At 38.7% G+C, this 17,346-nt stretch overlaps 1 protein-coding gene across 3 annotated transcripts; it reads left to right on the top strand.

The window, feature by feature from the left end:
• The first annotated feature begins 1,984 nt into the window (after nucleotides 1-1,984).
• Nucleotides 1,985-17,193, top strand: LOC131782819 (uncharacterized). 3 transcript variants are annotated; one of them, XM_066161028.1, is made up of 5 exons: nucleotides 1,985-3,489; nucleotides 13,868-14,254; nucleotides 14,925-14,996; nucleotides 15,372-15,443; nucleotides 16,468-17,193. In XM_066161028.1, exons 1-5 carry the CDS (start codon nucleotides 3,435-3,437, stop codon nucleotides 16,635-16,637), a joined length of 756 nt encoding a protein of 251 aa, XP_066017125.1. In that variant the 5' UTR covers nucleotides 1,985-3,434; the 3' UTR covers nucleotides 16,638-17,193. The 3 variants fall into 3 exon arrangements, with proteins under 3 accessions (XP_066017125.1, XP_066017127.1, XP_058955538.2); XM_059099555.2 differs by lacking the exons at nucleotides 13,868-14,254; nucleotides 14,925-14,996; nucleotides 15,372-15,443; nucleotides 16,468-17,193 and adding exons at nucleotides 5,905-6,291; nucleotides 7,033-7,125; nucleotides 7,601-9,132 and having other exon boundaries at nucleotides 1,987-3,489; XM_066161030.1 differs by lacking the exons at nucleotides 13,868-14,254; nucleotides 14,925-14,996; nucleotides 15,372-15,443; nucleotides 16,468-17,193 and adding exons at nucleotides 5,905-6,291; nucleotides 6,354-6,967.
• The last annotated feature ends 153 nt before the right edge of the window (nucleotides 17,194-17,346 follow it).

The raw sequence follows: 17,346 nt of genomic DNA, 5'->3' as shown, positions 1-17,346 counted from the left end.
ATGGATTTTCATTCGCAACTTCTCCGTGTCCGTGTAGAGGACTGATTATAAGATAGTGCCCGTGGTACCGTTAGCCGCACATGCTAAAAGTAGTACCTTAAACGGTCGGTCGTACGGTCGTACATCCAAATTTTTTCGGCTTGATGGGTTACTACTATTTTGTAAAATTATGGGGCTACGCTCTGCGAGCTCCGCTATTATAACTGTTCAAGAGCAAAGATTTACAGAACTTAGTAAAGATTTCTTGAAAATCATAACAAGAGAATCGTAGAAAATCGAAATTCATTTCTCAAGCACCACGCTCAGCAGTAGCCTTCCACGAGGCTGTTAAATACCAATCTATAGAATTCAAACAGATGAAAATTGTAACAGTACGAATCAAATACTTGGTTTTCATGGTGAACGGAAGGGGATCAGTCGCCGCCAACAGAATACAAAGTGGTATATTTAGAAAATTACAGGGTAATTCTCAGTGTTATCAACCGAGTTTATAACGTAAATTGGCCACTGTAAAGAGTTAAAAGGCTGACGTTTCGAGCGTTAGCCCTTCGTCAGAGTGATAGGAGAAATTGCGGATTGTGCTTAGGGTTTATGACGCTCGAAACGTCAGCCTTTTAACAATTTACGGTGACCAATTTACGTTATCAACTTAGTAGATAATACAAAATCACCCTGTTATACTCTCCCACCGAAGCATCACCACAGTTTCTTTAGAAACTTACCTCCTTTATTTATTTAGAAAATTGACCGACCATTAACCGCCAATAAGGGGGGAGGGGGGGGGGAATCTGCTTTTAAATGAATGCAAATAATTTCGCGGACACGTCATATCATCGCCAGAAATCAAGGACATTTCGGGCCCGCTAACAATTATCAGCGGTATAACGTATTACACTCCGGAACAATAGTATATCAAGAGAATTCAATAGGGCGGCGATCAGGGCTTGATCCTCAAAGAAGCGTGTTTCGTACCATGACTTACCCAATTTGAGCACCACAGATCTTCTATTTGATTAAAAGAAAAAAAAAAGAAGACCTGCAAGTACATCTTTGGGATTTTTCGAGGCAGAGCGATGACATGATGTCAGAATTTTGATTTGCTTTTATTAAATTTTCGCGCCAAGATGACTGAATTTACATTCAACGCCTAGCATATTTTTATTCATAAAAGGACCTGAGAACTAATTTATTTACCAGCAAGAACATAAAGAAATATGGCCGACGATTCGAAGATCAGCTTTGCACGTGTTAAACCATTTCAGTCATAGTTTTCAACATGGTGTCTCGTTACTTACTCAGCATGAAAAATAAGGGATATTCTAGCGCGTTGGGAAGTTTTTTGATAGGAGGAAATGGCAATTTTTTAGGATATTTGGACGCTTCGAATTCAGTAGCAGTCAATTCGATCGAGAGCAGTTGACTTCATCGATGCACTTTCCTGTAATAGGCGAGTGTTTGGGATGGAGAACGACGGATTTTGAAGAACTGTAGGGCGACTTAGGTCAATGGACAATGACAAAGGAACTGGCTCGGGAAGTAAGTGGTTTTTATTTATCGAGTCACTGAGAGGTTTGATGAATAGCAGAATCAGTACTGAATATGTCTCGATCGAGAGCGGACGGGACCCTGAGCTCCTGATTGTTATATTTCAGAAATTTACAAATTTCCCTACAGGTTCTTATATTATTTGGACGCCATTATGGGCGAAATGCGCAAGCGCGGCCGCCATCTTGTCCAATATTTCTGCCAATGGTTTTTAAAAAACAACGGAAGTTTTGAACGCTATTTTTCTGGGAAATGTTTTCGAGCCAAATTTCGTTGTATGCTCGTTTTCGAACCATTTCGCGCAGATTCTAAAGAAGTGTACGACTAAGCTTGAATTACCCAGACACATCAAAAGCAGAGCAGCATTTGTTTATCTTGGCTATGAAAGCATTTCCACCTTCGATCCTTTGTGTGGTTGTTCTGTGCCTCACAGGTAAGATTGACGTGGGTTTGATGTTATGATGTTGAAGATGTTTTTGAAAATGTTGTCTTCTTCACGTTGCTTTAGAATAACCGAACATTTGGCTAATATTCTTACGAGGAAAGTGAAAAATACAAAACTCGAAGTAGTGGACTGCGAATTGAGTGGCTCAATATCTTAAAGGAAGCTCGTCATAATGAATTTTACAATGCCCCCTCTTAGACACAAAAGATGATACAAATTGCAGGCAAATTTCGGGAAACTGTAGTAAAAGGAGAATGCGGTAATTTGGTCAAAATAGATGTAAGTTGCTGTGAGGCGGAAGTAGCGAGAGCGAAACTAACAGCAAAGCACCTTTCATGTTCGAAACGTGTCAGTTTCCCAGATTAAGCCATAACAATAGGCAAAGTTTGATATGGAGACGCGAAAACAGGTGAGTAATGAGAATTATCAAAGAAAGTGGAAAGCGACTGTCGCCATACGCGGTCTCAGAAACGCCGTCTGGTATTGTTCATCATTTTCAGTCGAAAGTTTCTATCGAAATACACCGTAAAAAAGCAAAAGAAACGTGCTAGAATTACTTTAAAGACATCAAAACAAATAATAGCCTCAGAACACATTCAAGGCTTTACATTTCGTATGCGTGAGAAAGGAAAGCTTTATCGTAAACAACATAGCCACTCGGAGCTAATGTATCACCGCAACCTATTAGGAAATGTCGCTTATTAGACAGTTCTTTGAATTGTCTACAGCTATTAACGTAACTCTGAATCTTGACAACGGTGGAAAATCAGGAATCCCAGAGAATGTAGCCGGAGTTGGGAATTGGAGCCGATTCGAATCTTAAAAAAAAAAATCCTTAAGACCGCACTTTCCGAAAAATATTAATTCCTTGCTTTCTGAAATCACGAAATTTTGCCAAATGTAATAGCCCTTTGTACAAAAGTCACTGTATAAATGAGAAATTTAAAGGCAAGTCTATGAAAAAAGACCGCGAAACTCTTTGCTAGGTGCCTTTAACATGACCTAATTTACTCGAATCTAATTGAGTTAAATATCATTGAGTTAAATATCATTACGTTAACAGCTAACAGATCTTGGAAATTTAGGAATTAGACAAAAACTCGAGATTAAACAAGTGATTTAATGTTTAGTTGGCCGAGAGGCGGGAAATATTCTTATCAAATATCACAAACGTTGCGTGGTTATTAATTCGTTACGACTGCATATTTATTTCAATACACTTTTCACTGCTGATTCAGCTGCAATGTAAGTGGCTCCCGATAAAAACGTGAAGAGTATGCTGCTGCTTTTTCCTTTAAATTTGCGGCATCAAAATTAGTAATTTATTTCATGATTTCTAGGCAAAATTAGCTTTTTACACTTCTTTTCATTTCTCTGTGTAACTTGGGTCGTTATAATCGTATTTGAACCATTTCATTTGTTTTAAATTGTATCAATCAAAGCGATGAAGAAACCTTCGATACTTTGGATTTGTCATCTTGTGATTCACTTCGTTACAGGTAAGCCAAACAGTTCTTCGCGTAGGAGTTAATGAGCTCTTGGACATGATTTTATGTCGGTCAATTAACAGTCCTACCTTGGTGTCCAAAACGATCGTCGGTCAGAAACCTGAAGAACAGAAGAAGAATGCTATATTTCAAGTATTTTTCAAACCGCGTTTTATCAATAAGCAGACCAAAAGCCTTACGCAAAATGCTGAAATGACATTTAAGATTGACGATGTCTTTTTACCGACGAAATATGATAATAAATGCGAACTTCGGAGCATTAGTGTATATCACACTTCAGAAGAATTGCGAAGCGGAAGTCGATCGTTAAGAAGTGAAACTAAGCGAATAATATGCAGAGGAAATATGCTCACACGGGACAATTGAAGGCACGGCGCGCCTTTCTAGACAATATTCAAATTAGTTCAATATGGGATGAATTATTCATATTTAAGTGCCATATTTTCAATTTTAACTTTACAGTTGCTACTACATAGTGTGTGGCAAACTGGTGACACCGTTCTTCAAGATTTCGAGACAATTGTTATGAGCTATACTAAAATTGTTCTAACTAAGTGCTAGGTTTGTTAGATTATCTTGAAATCCTTGTGCGAGTCTTGGTTTGTCACGTGCTGCAAGGCCACATATTTATTTTTACCCTTTGAGAGTTGTGTCCTTGATCGTTGTAGTAGGGCTTAATAATCGTACGATAATCGTCATCGCGAGTCGTGTTTGGATTTGTCCTTGACCTTCCTTAGAGTCCTAGGCAGGGAGTTTTGTTTAGGTTTTAACTCTCTCTTGTTCTCGAAGATTGATCGTTGCTAAGTACTTTGTTGTTCTTTCGAATGTCTTGTGAGATTGTTTTGGTTAGTGTTCTAAAAATATGTTTATATTTTCTTTGCCATGGTCAGTTGTCCGTAAGCCCAAACATGCTTACCGACAAAGTAGTTAAGAGCGGGTATTTGGGGCTGAATTAGTAGAAGAGAGACAAAGTCTCGGAGACTAAGTAAAGTTCCTGAACAGACTCCTGGGGCCTCTCACTTGCTTGAGTTGCTCAAGCCAGTTAACCCAAACAGTTCAACACAATATATTTTAAAAGAGGTTGGCTGCTCATCGTGGTTGTAAGTCATAAAAAACTGTTTAATCGTTTGTCTCACGATGAAGTCACTTGAGATGTAGATCACGACCTTTCGACTGCTTTCTGCTAGTCTTCATCAGGCGATGGGGTCCACGCGTTATCATTTGTATCACGGCGATCATCATGTGATTAGTGAATTTCGAACAGCATTGTTTCGATGAGTTCTGATTTTCCAAGAGGTCTGACTCCAAGTTGTTCCCTCGGCGGTCTGTTGTCGTAACGGTCTACTGTTGTGTTTCTTGATTGTAGGTATCCACGCTTCAGGAAATTCGATTCCGTTATCTATGTTGATGCAATCGGGGTGAAGTCTTCAAAATGAAATTTTGGAATCATTTGTTTCTTTAAGTTAAAATGCATCCGTTTCTCAGAAACTGATCCCCTTTGGTAATATCATTTCTGAGAAAAAGCGGAACTGAAACTATGATTTAAGAGGTTAAATATATCACAGGCAATATCTTGACGGACCACGGTAACCTCGTTGCAGTTGAGCTAATGTACGGAGTGATTTGAATCGAGTAACTGCGTTAATTTGGAAATTTGAGGATTTGGCAGATCTTCAACTGAACAGAAGACGTGACTGTAGACCTCTGAGCAAGATTGCGTCAAAAAGAAGGATCATGCATGGAAATCAGTTACGAAATAAATTTCACTCTCCGTAACCATCCTCGCTACATTTGTGGCTCAGTCGTATCTGTTTGGTGTCCCATCATACCAAAGTAAATCATTATAATAGGCTTTTACCGCAAAAAAATTGATATGACTAATACATTGAGAGCTACAGTTTCTCGAACTGTTTTTAAATGAGAGTTAAAAGAGTACTTTCAAGACTTCCTTAAGGAAATAAGTTCACTTCCTTAAGGAAGTGAATTTCCTTAAGGATGTGAATTCATCTAAAGGTTGCTTCTTGACGGAGTGTCTGTTACCTGTACGACACAGTGCTAGTCAACCTATGAAGTATGTTATGTCAGCCACTGAGCTGTCTGTGAAAGGTGTGGAATCATTAAGAGACAGAAGAAAAGAATAAGAAAACCCGCAAGGCCTTCTCTTGAGAGTGAAACTTACCGATATTATGGTGGATTCTCAAGAATCAAGAGAATATATTTTCAGTAAAAAATAGGCCCAGCGTTATTGGACCTTATAAGTCCTTTATGACTTCTTAAACGTTAAGGACCAGCCATCATTTATCACCAGGGTTAAGGAGAGGAGGATTTTTCATTCTTTTCTCCGACTCCCCCCCCCCCCTACATCCACGTTCAATAATGACTTTTGCCTTATCATGTCTATTCCAGTTTCCATTCATGCTATAGTTTATCCAAGTATGATCTCTGCTCCAAAAAGGTTCATAAACGTCCCTATTGGCGAGACTGTGTCATTTAGGTGGCACTACAATTCAGGAGATCTAAAGAATGATCTTTTTGAGGTTGTGTTTGGTATTTGGAAGAGTCCTGGCTTCCTGAAAACAAAGTTGATAGCTGTCAACTCGAGTGGTTTTGCCTCAACAAGGTCTTCATATAAGTCCTCCGTGGGTTGGGCAGGAAATTTGACATCCTCTGTCGCAGTGTTTGAACTTTACAATGTAAAACTTGAAGATGGCAAGACGTATGGAATAGTGGTAGAATACGGACTTCAGAATACCCCGTTGACCGACTCGGTCCAGCTTCAAGTTGAGTCCAGAGGTAAGTAGTATCGTTCAAGACAGCACAGAGAATATTCGTTCTGACCTAAAATTGTATTTCAGATTACAGTGATTATGGTTCATTTGTGGGTTCCACGACGGGGTCCGCAGAAAAGAGGTATATGAAAGTATCTTCAATAGTGGCAACAATTGATAAGGTTGAAGGGAAATTTTTTTGTTCAGTCGGGATCAAAGTTGTCGTTCCTTTATCGGAAGAGTCCCTGAAATCGCAAGACCGCACTGGATTATCAGGAGAAATCGTCAAAAGTACTTCCAAGATCACTACGAATTGCGAGTATAATACCTTTTGCGGTGATTGCAGATTGTTGTTATTTCTTTTTCATAAATACAATTAAAACTGTTATACTACACGAGCTCTGTTACCTTCGTGAATGGACAAACATTACATTTAGTCACTGGATGATTGATCTAGACAATTTTGTTCCATTCCTGATCTGTCGAGAATTGAGGTAACCAACGTCAATAAACCGCCGCTGCGTCATAGGGGTGGTAAGACATTTTTTTAACATACTGTTCGGAAAAAAGAAGAAATAATTGAAGACCACAAGGAAGAGCACAGTTTAGAAGATAACGTGTGTCGGGTGCGGAGATCTGGGGTCTAGCTGTTGAACTGATTCTATGTTCTCGACTCCTTTAAACTTCTTTACTCCACCAATTGTATTTCCGAAGTTTTAACACTGCCAGATATTAAAGTTGATTTTGCATAAACTATTATACACAGGTCCACTAGAAACCGCTATTCCACAACAGACAGATGTCTCCACAGTTACGAGAGCAACAAGTACATGTACAGGATCTCTAGATACATCGGAAGGTAATGTTCGTATTTTTTGGTTTGCCCCCTCTAAGTTACAGTATTTTTGCACCAGTAAGCCTGTAGGTAAATTACACGAGAATTACGGAAGAAACTTATTTTCTTTAGTAGCTTTTTATCATCTTAACAATAAATATTTCCCACAAGTCTAGAAGATATTAGCTCTACAGCTACACTGTGAATTTCGAGCATAAATAAAGTATATGTATGTATGTATGTACTCTACAAACCCACCGACCCCTTTTCAGGACCGGTAGCCTGAGCTGAGACTGCAAGTGATTTCACATATTACAAGTTCAAACACTTTATCAGTTACCATCCAACATGTAAGAATACTTTTATTCCTATTAATTAACCTTCAAACGGATCTTCATACTCATTTAGCCATCTACCCTTTTACATTATCTATTAATCCAACTACTACGGTTTAATCATCAGAGTTGTTGTTGTTCTTTCTTTTTTATGTCTGTTCTAGAGCCCGGCGTTTCAGTGCCAAGAAAATCCTCGGAAGAATCCTCCTTTAAATGGGTGGTGGCATGTGGAATCATCGTTTGTATTGTGATATCACCAATTGTGGGCCTTTACTTTCACCATCATAGAAAAAGCCCTAAAAATGGTGTGAATAATTATAGCTGCAAGACATTTCCTGTACATGACTAACCTTTATTCATTAAAAGCAACAAAAATGAATCCGGCGTTTGATCCTGGGAGATTCATGCTAAGAAAATTAAAAGGTCTAAACACCGTGTTACTGCTCTAACAGCATCAGTTATGTTTAATGTAGCACGCCAAAAGTTTCAAACGTCGGATTCATTTCAATCGAACCAAACTAAGCGCGTTTGATGTAAATATAATTCCACCGAGCTGGTAGGTTTACTAATTCTAAATATCCGATTAGTAGTTCAAAACACAAGTGCGTTGTAAGGTGAACCAACTCAATGATGTAAATTACAATAATTTACAATTGATGATTAGTGTATAATGTTTCTTTCTTTCTGTTTAGTGACTCTTGAAAGTTTTCGAGCGATAATACATTTCTAAATGCTCGTGTTTCCCCTCTCTCTGATGAGTGTTTTCGAGCGATCTTACGGTCTGCGTTATCATTTCGACTTAGTGAGTTACAATCTCAAAGAAAAACTCGAATTTTACCCAGAAGACTAGGGCTGGGTCGCATTCCAGACAATTTTGCTGAAAATTGTTTACTCCAGGGTCTAAAAGTTGTCAACACATCTGTTTTCTAATGCGACCCTCATTTGTGATTTTTTAAAATTTCAAAATCGGGAAAAACACCAAAGACGCCGGTGTGCTTGGGTGGGGCTGACCAATTTTTCCAAATCTCGAAAAACCAAGGGAGCCTGCCGCTAAAGCTGTCAACAGTTGAAAAGAATGACTTCCGATATTGACGGCAAGGTCACGAACGTGAAAAAGAGCGCGAAATTTCATCATTCACACCGACGTTTTCATTACGTGCAGTTCGAAGCTGCAGAGACAGAGATTTTCCCTTTCCTAACTACGGCCATCAAATGCCAAGAAGTGAGCAGTATTCCTTCCTTCAGGGCCTGGGAAACACACCCCCAATTTGGCCTGTTGTGAGCGCTGAACAAAGAAAACCTGAGAGTCACTGTTACCCTTTTCGGCCGCATGGCAAGTGTCGTGACTGAAAACAATTTCATCGCTCAAATTTCCCCTGTGTGATTGACGCTTGCATTTTCACTTGTTGAAATACAACCGTATAAGCTCAATGATATTTTCATTTCCGGTCTGATGCAATTTGTTTTTTCAGCCAATTTTTTCAAGTCAGAATAAAAATTGGTCTGTAATGCGACCCGACCCTTAGGTAGGAGATCTAACTTTTTTATTTGGGGGCAAAATAATTCGTATGTAACTAAAATGTATCAATAGTGCGGAATGGTACCAAGCTAACATTCTATACACTTTTGTTGATCTTATCAATGAAGTCAGGTTTTGATGACAGTACTCTACGCTTATCGAAAGTTTACCTAAAGTATTTAACCCCATAAGCACATCCGATACGATAATTTCTAATCGATCTCATCGGTTCCTGCTGACTGACTGCTTTATGTGTTTAATTCAAATGAAGTAATATTCATTTTGCATTAGTAGCATGTCGATTGCTAAAATTTTTTCTGGGGGCCATGTTACGGTATTACTGACCTAACCGACAGAAAAACACTACAATCCTACAAACTCGACTGCTTTATTAAACAGCGAGTAATGTTCTCGACAAGGAGCGACTCCTAAAGACAGTACAATACTTATCGTTGATAAACTTAATTAAGCACACCACAGCCTATTCTCCAGCTCACCACTGCCACAGTTGCACAGTTCACCAAAGTGAACTCAAAACTTCAATAATCCCAAGAGCTAAATGAGGAAAATTCTATAGATTTAAAAAATTCTATAATGATGATTTTAGATATATGAAATTCATATATTTGCACTGCGGTGAATAAACCAAATTAAGAGATCCTCGCAGCTAAGAACACTACTGAACTAGTAGTTCAAAATAGGAACTGAAAAAAATTCAGGCCCGTACGGGATTTGAGCCCATGACCTCTGCGATACAGGTGCAGCGCTCTACCAACTGAGCTAACATGCCAACTGAAAGCTGGTCAATGTGTTGGGTCCTAATAAACCATCCAAGAGATGAATGATGATTTTAGAGATATGAAATTCATATATCTACACTGCGGTGAAGAAACGAAATTAAGAGATCTTCGCCGGGTTCAAAACCCGTACGGGCCTGAATTTTTTCAGGTCCTATTTTCAACTACTTGTTCGGTAGTGTTCTTAGCTGCGAGGATCTCCTAAGTTCTATAGTGCTAAGACTTTCCAATTCAAAGTAATGTACATAAACAATGCACTTATCCAAGTGAAAACTACAGCAACAGATCATGATCATGATGCAAAATCTAGCTGAGGCTTATCCGTAAGAATGAATCATTGGAGTTTGATTTCTTGGAAACAAATCTTATTCCATCTTTAACGAAAGTTAAGGTGATACGAAGATACGAAAACAACTTAAGTTATTATACGTGAACTATTTCTGGACGCCCGACATGCTTTACCTATTTTATTGGGAAGCACACCTTTTAGACCAAGATTCACTCTGGCTGCAATGGTTTATTTTGCCAGAAATTTAGCGCTACTGAGTGTTGTTTGGGATCAATATCAATAGCTGGGAACAGACCCTTATATAAAACTACCGTACAATTTTAGCAAAACACCCCCCTTATATAACTCGCCAATGTTACATAGCGACTATTCAGAGGTACAATTAAAAATCCCTGGATGTAAGATACGAATCTAAGACCCCTGGATGTCACGAAAGCACTCACGATCGATATCGACATCTGCGCGCAGACCCCTAGATGTAAGATTTTACGATCGATATAAACATCAGGACACGGGTTTGACATGGATGTGACATCATGTCACGTGATTTCTTGGAATCATGAGAAGCGTTTGAATCCTCATGCTTTTTAATTATTACATTTCTCCGCCAGTGTGCTTTAGTTTCTGAAGAGGAAACGACTAAGCTTGAAAACCCAAGGATATACAGAGTAGAGCAGCATTTGATTATCTTGACGATGAAAGCACTTATAATTTTTATCCTTATCGTAGTTATTCAGTGCCTCACAGGTAAGTTTAACATGGATATGTCGTTTCTGTGCTGAAAATTCGAATGTTATTGAAAACAATATCCACCCCAAGTTGTACTTTGGAATAACCGAGCTTTTTGGCGGCGAACATTATTATGAGGAAACTGAAATGGATCGACAGATCTGTTCTCGAAGGCAGTGAGGAGTTCCTCGGGTAAGAGCTCGGCTGGTTCCCATGTATTTTCACTCGGGGAGTAGCTTTGCCATTGGAAGTACTTTCCTCTGCCTCCTTGAACTCGTTTTACTACAATGCGTTCAACTTCGTATAACAGTAGGGTTTTACCCTCGGTCGGTATTTCGAATTAAAGCCACGATGGCGAACATCATTCAATAATGTTGCGTAAAAGCCCGACTGATGACTCGCACGCTTCGACATGTTGTTGTAAATAGGTTTTAACTTCGGTCGGTATTTCGAATTAAAGCCACGATGGCGGACATCATTCAATAATGTTGCGTAAAAGCCCGACTGATGTCTCGCACGCTTCGACATGTTGTTGCAAATAAGTTTTAGCTACTGATTGGATTGAATGAAACTGTGCTATTTATATATATGTTTTGATTATTAAAAACGGATCAAACTGTGAATAATTATGTAACTGTTCCCTTGGCCGTCAATCCGTTCGTGGTGGCCGTTTGTTAGTCAGTTTGCTTGTTTTTTCTTCTGTTTGGTCGGACTGCGTTAATCAGTGGAGTAAAAGAGCGCGAGTGTGAAGTACAAGTGAGTGATATGCTTTTACTCCCGTCAATACGGATAGATTTCCATGGCCTGTTGGTGGTCGTATTAACGGGGTGCCACCGTACTCTCTTCTGCAATTGTTGTTGTTGTCTTTTTTTGTCATCGCGTAACTCTTCTTCTTGATGGGTAAACAAGGAAGAAAAGCCCTGTTTAGCCATCAAAATTTTTCAGTGGGGTATGACAACGCAAGTGTCAAGTAAAAGCGAGTGACCCACGCATCGCGCTCGCTATAAAACTGTGATTAGGCCATTTTTTCGCTCTCCTTATTCTCAACGATTATAACCTTCAATCAGGCGTTTTTTTGTTGCCAGTCCTCAACCGCAAACCTTTCGCACTCGAAAACCGCCTGATCGCAACTTTTTTTAAAGCTTTTAAACCGCCTATTCTTCATGATAATTTTTTTCTAAATTTTTCTATTTTCTATTTTCATTTATGTCACCTTGGGATTTACTTTACGCATCCAACCGTTTGATTGACAGCAGCTGAAATCTGCAGAGACTCATGTATTCCCAAAGCTTTACCTGCTGACCAATCACAACCGACTAGTTCAGGATATGCAAATTATTATGCTGCCCGCTGATTAAATGGGCACTGCAAATACCTGTCGCGAAAGACAATAGCATTCTGGGCGATGGCGGGGCGGAAGATTCAATATTCTTACAAAACCTGGTTCAACTGCAATTTAAAATGCCCCCTCTTAGACACAAAAGATGTTACGAACTGCAGGCAAATGACGGAAAACTTTGTTTAAGGCAGAAATTACTAACTAGTGAAAGTAAGAACACGCCGGGCACCTTTTTCCACTTTGAATACGACGCTGATTATTCACAGTAAACCAGTGTGTAAATAAATGAAAACAAGCGAAGAAAGTCGAAAGCGAATGTCGCTAAACGCGGATACAAACACCCTTCAATTATTGTTTTATATTTTCGGCCGAAAGTTTCTATTTAGTATACCGTAAAAGGGTGATAGAAACGTTTTCGAAGTACTCAATATCTTATAACACAAATTCTGGCTTCAGAAAACAGTCAATGCTTTTAATTTCGTATGCATCATTTTCATCGAAAGTAACAACACGGCACTTTTTCCGAAGCTGGATACAAACACCCCTTCTATTATTGTTTTATATTTTCGGCTGAAGTTTTCTATCGTAGTACACCGTTAAAGGGCGATAGAAATGTTTTCGAAGTACTCTATAGGCACCAACTGGCCTCAGAAAACAGTCCGCAATGCTTTCAATTTCGTATACATGAGTTTCAAAAAGGTGCTCTCGTATACAACAGATGTAATTGGAGCAAGTTAGCAAAATGATCTCATCTGGCATATTCCGCGTTCATTTCATTTTGCTGTTTAACTTGGTTTGTTAGAGTTGCCGTTGAACAATTTTCTTTCTCGTAAGTTGGATTGATCAAAGCGATGAAGAAACTTTCGATACTTTACATGTCATGTGATTCACTGCGTCACAGGTAAGTCAAACATTTCTTCGAGTAGGAGTTAGTGAGTTTTTGAACATGATTTAATGTCGGTCAATTAATAATCCTACCTCGGTGTTTAAAACGATTAAAAATGCTGGAACGATAGTTAGATGGACGATGTTTTTTAAGCTAAAATGTGACAACTATGCGAACTTCGAAGTATGAGTGTATATCAATTCGACGAAATTAAATCAAGTTAATCACGCGCGCAGCTATCACGCGCCTTTCAGTCAATATTCAATATGCGACGCATTATTTATATCTGTCATTTTTTCCTATTTCCTTTCTATATTTTTTGTAATCGGCTTTTACTACTTTTACTTTTACTTTATTTCCCAGTATAACAGAATTATAGAGCATTCAAGGAAGAAGATTCAAGAGGCCACTTTTTTAAAAGATAAACTTTAAGCCGAGTAATACTTAGGATCTTAAAGTCATATGTGTAACATTTATATGCATATATTGATGACAAAATTTTTTATGCGTCTTAGCCGTCTATAGGCTTCTTACTTTTCTTGGTAACAAGACACACAACTGAAGAAACCTATTGAGATATCAATATGAATAAACACAAGAAACCATCATTGAATATATTTGTGAATGAAGATGGGAAATTGTTTGTCGTAGTTTTCCTCATTCCTTTGTTCCAGATCTTCGTAGAATCAAAATAGCTACTATGATCAAAATAAGAGTTCTGTTATGCGGGTGAACGTACAGCTGGAAGAGTATGAATACTACACTAACGTGGAAAGTTACCCAGGGTTTGCATGAATAAATCAGATTATGCCCTAAGAAAAATTCTGAAGGATACTCTTAAAATCAGTTCCTTTTAAATTCAAATTTTGCAGCTCCGGTGGCAACTGCAGGAGATGTCTGTACTGATTCTGCAGTTATAGTTACAGCCGATTCTGGAGTGGACGCAAAACTTTTTTACAACAGATCAAATCATGAAGATGACCAACATTTTCGTGGCTATCGTGCATACGCACATTCGTCCGTATTTGCATTCCTAAACAAAACTGGATTAGATGGCGCATGTACTCATCCAGTAAAGGAGATTTGTTTGCGGGGGAAGGCCGAATTTAAGAAGGTGAACCAAAGCCTTTTGATGATAGAAATTTTCAATGTCGTTGTCAATGATAGTGGCAAGTACAAAGTCGTGGCCCTGTTCTCATATACACATAATGATACGGAAACAGAGAAATGCCTACAAGTACACCATCTAAATGTATCAGGTAAGCAATGGATATGTTAGCGTTTCTCGTCAGAGAACAATGAAATATCAAGCAATCCTGCACAAAACTTAATAGTTTAAAAACTGGTTTTGGGTTTACATTTCTCCTCTTCATATCTTTAAAAGAAAAATCCAGATTTTCAAGGAAACTTTCATGAAAAGTCTAGATCCACTCTTCCGGATTTTCAAAAACTTTATCTAGATATTATGTAATTTTTAAACTTTGTGCTGGTGTATTGACGGGGCATCTTGAACTATAACCATAAAGTGCAAGCTTATTTTCTTGCTACTGTTCCCAGTCAGAGAGCTAGGAGATATCTAAGGTTATCAACTATTTTATTCCCAAGTATCCACCATATTAACTGCTTAATACTTTAGTGTTGTTATTTTTTCGCAGTTCTGTGCTTTAGATCTCTCAAAATATATTTCAAAGACATATAATATTTACATTCTGTTCGGTTAAAGGAAAGGACGGCTGTCTCTCTTGTTCCTTGAAACTGAGCATTTCTACCGCGGAAATCTACTTTTCAAATAATTGCGTAAACTAAGACTGCCCAGCATGGTTTATTTATTAATCGTGAATCAATGATCACGCTGTATATCTACTATCTAAATCCTTCTAAATTCGTATGTAAAATGCACAATTTGAAATATTATCATTCATGTTTTAGATAACTCCACAGAAACCACGACAACTACAGTTCCTCAATCGATTAAAGTCTACAGCCCCAGCAGCAGCTCAGGTAAGCGTTACCAGGGGGAGTAGTCACTTGCAGTCTGTAACACACGGTGTTATTGATGACTTATCCAGTTCAACTGAGTTAATAATGTAATTGGCCACCATTAAGAGAGTCAAATACTGACATCTCGACCATCAGCCGCTCGTCAGAGCGAATCAGTAGCTAGGTATGAGCTTCACATATACGGACGACAAGCCACGCTAAAACTAATTTTACTCTATGTAAACCCTAGATTAAGTCCCGAGTTTGCATAACTCCTCGAGCATGGTTTATTTTTTAATCATGCATCAATGATCACGTTGTATATCTATAAATATTAAATTCTACTAAATTCGTATGTAAAATGCACAATTTGAAATATTATCATTCATGTTTTAGATAACTCCACAGAAACCACGACAACTCCAGTTCCTCAATCGACTAAAGTCTACAGCCCCAGCAGCAGCTCAGGTAAGCGTTGACAGGGGGAGTAGTCAGTTGCAGTCTGTAACACATAAATAATGTAATTGGCCGCCATTAAGAGAGTCAAATACTGACGTCTCGACCATCAGCCGCTCGTCAGAACGAATCAACAGCTCGATATTAGCTTCACATATACGGAAGACAAGCCATGCTGAAACTAATTTTACTCTATGTAAACCCTAGATTAAGTTCCGCGTTCGCATAACTCCTCGAATGTTTCCCTCGTGTCCAGATGAACTATGTAAGCGCGAGAAAAGTCGTCTAATGCTGAAATATAAAATACTCTGCTTCTTATTTTGCATTTCTGGTGTTCTTATTGTTTCAAGCAATTCCTGCCATCACATTATAATTCTCCCAATTTCTTTTCGGTTGGAAGCGAACGTAACGCTTCCTGGGGCAATAAAAAAAAAAGTAAATTAAGTAAAAGTGATTTTAATGTCATCTCGGTAACATCAATAAAAGCCACAAAGTTCGATATGGCTCTTTCAAATAGTGAGAAGTCTTAAAAGTTGCTCCTAAATATTGATAAAAAACTCTCTCGAACTCAAAAGTTTATGGTCAATTTATGGTCTATTAAACCAACGACATAAAGAGCAAGTAGCCTTCAAAATATAAGGACAACTAGCAAAGTCCGCATCAAAATTTCTCAGCTCTTTAGTTACAAAATCTTACCTTTTGAGCAGCCATATTGGATTCCTCTACGTTCGCTACCTCGCAGAAATACAGTCGTGAACATGCACAACGCCTCTGGATAGGCTTGAATTTTTGGGGTTGAACCGAATAGTTGTTTGTTAGTATTAATATTTAAGATACCTGCTCATAAACTAGGACACGACTAGTTTCTCTGTCAACTAAGGATACTGGTATTTCCCCTTACAACGTAAGGGGAAATACCAGTAGTGAGTGGTTCTGTCAAAAGCTTTTTCTAATCTTTTGCGTACTTACTTCTTGTATATCATTCTCACCTACTGACTTACTTACTAACGTGAATGTTGTATCTTTTGTTTTCCAGGTCCTGGCGGGAAGACATTAGGGATTGTACTAGGAGTTGTGCCGTTAACTATCGCATTGCTCATAATTGCCGGTTGGCTCTATCGCTTTAAATGTCGTCAAATGGCTATACGCACCATTAGAAAAGAATATAAACAAACAAATGGAGCAAATTTCGAGTCAATTCCGTAAAATAACACCTTTTTTCATAGACCCTTAAAGAGGGGGGCATTGGGGTCTATAAGAAACCGCAAAACCGTGGAAAAAATCATCCAAAACCGAAAAAAAATTCGATCAAAAAAACAGCATGCAAAACTGTCAAAAACGATACATTTTTCATATCCCAGTTGTTAACACCCTGATCGATCCGATGCAGTGGTGACAAGTGGAACATACAAAGTAAACTACACTAATTTCATTACAGAATTTATGAATGCCATGGACTTGGCATTCGCATCTTCTAATATCTGCTTAAAGCTATTCTCTCGAGGACCTCGAGCGTGGTCTCTGCGGACTCAGCGGCTGGTAATAGAGCTTAGTCAAATTAAGGAAATTCACACAAAAGTCTACTATAGGATTGCAATTTTGCAGTCACAAAAAGCTATAGCTCTGGTAAGTTTCATCGAAAAGCCTGAAAGTTTGGAAATTCTATTGGGATGTTGAATCAATCAGTCACGTGTGGCCTGTAACTTGGTCACCAACTTCGAGGTGGCGTTGATAAGAAAAATATGGCAATGTTCCGTGCTAAGCCGTACCCTCCCCTCCCCGCCACCTTAGTGGAGGGGGATGGGGAGGGTACGGCTACACGTACGCTACCTAGGGATTCCTGCGATATTTCATTTGGTTTGTCACGCATTCCTCTCGATAACATTTGCGTTTAGCAGCTATTAGAGATAAGCGG

This window comes from Pocillopora verrucosa, chromosome 14 (genome assembly GCF_036669915.1).
Source record: "Pocillopora verrucosa isolate sample1 chromosome 14, ASM3666991v2, whole genome shotgun sequence".
NCBI classification, from domain to species: Eukaryota; Metazoa; Cnidaria; class Anthozoa; order Scleractinia; family Pocilloporidae; genus Pocillopora; species Pocillopora verrucosa.
Note: the sequence above shows the minus strand (reverse complement) of the source record. Positions and strands in the feature narration are given on the sequence as shown.

Bases quoted from the DNA above. Each gene is read 5' to 3' on its own strand.
- LOC131782819 (XM_066161028.1), top strand. From the start codon at position 3,435: ATGAAGAAACCTTCGATACTTTGGATTTGTCATCTTGTGATTCACTTC. The intron at 3,490-13,867 runs GTAAGCCAAACA...CAAATTTTGCAG, and splicing joins TGTGATTCACTTCGTTACAG to CTCCGGTGGCAACTGCAGGA. The intron at 14,255-14,924 runs GTAAGCAATGGA...TTCATGTTTTAG, and splicing joins ACACCATCTAAATGTATCAG to ATAACTCCACAGAAACCACG.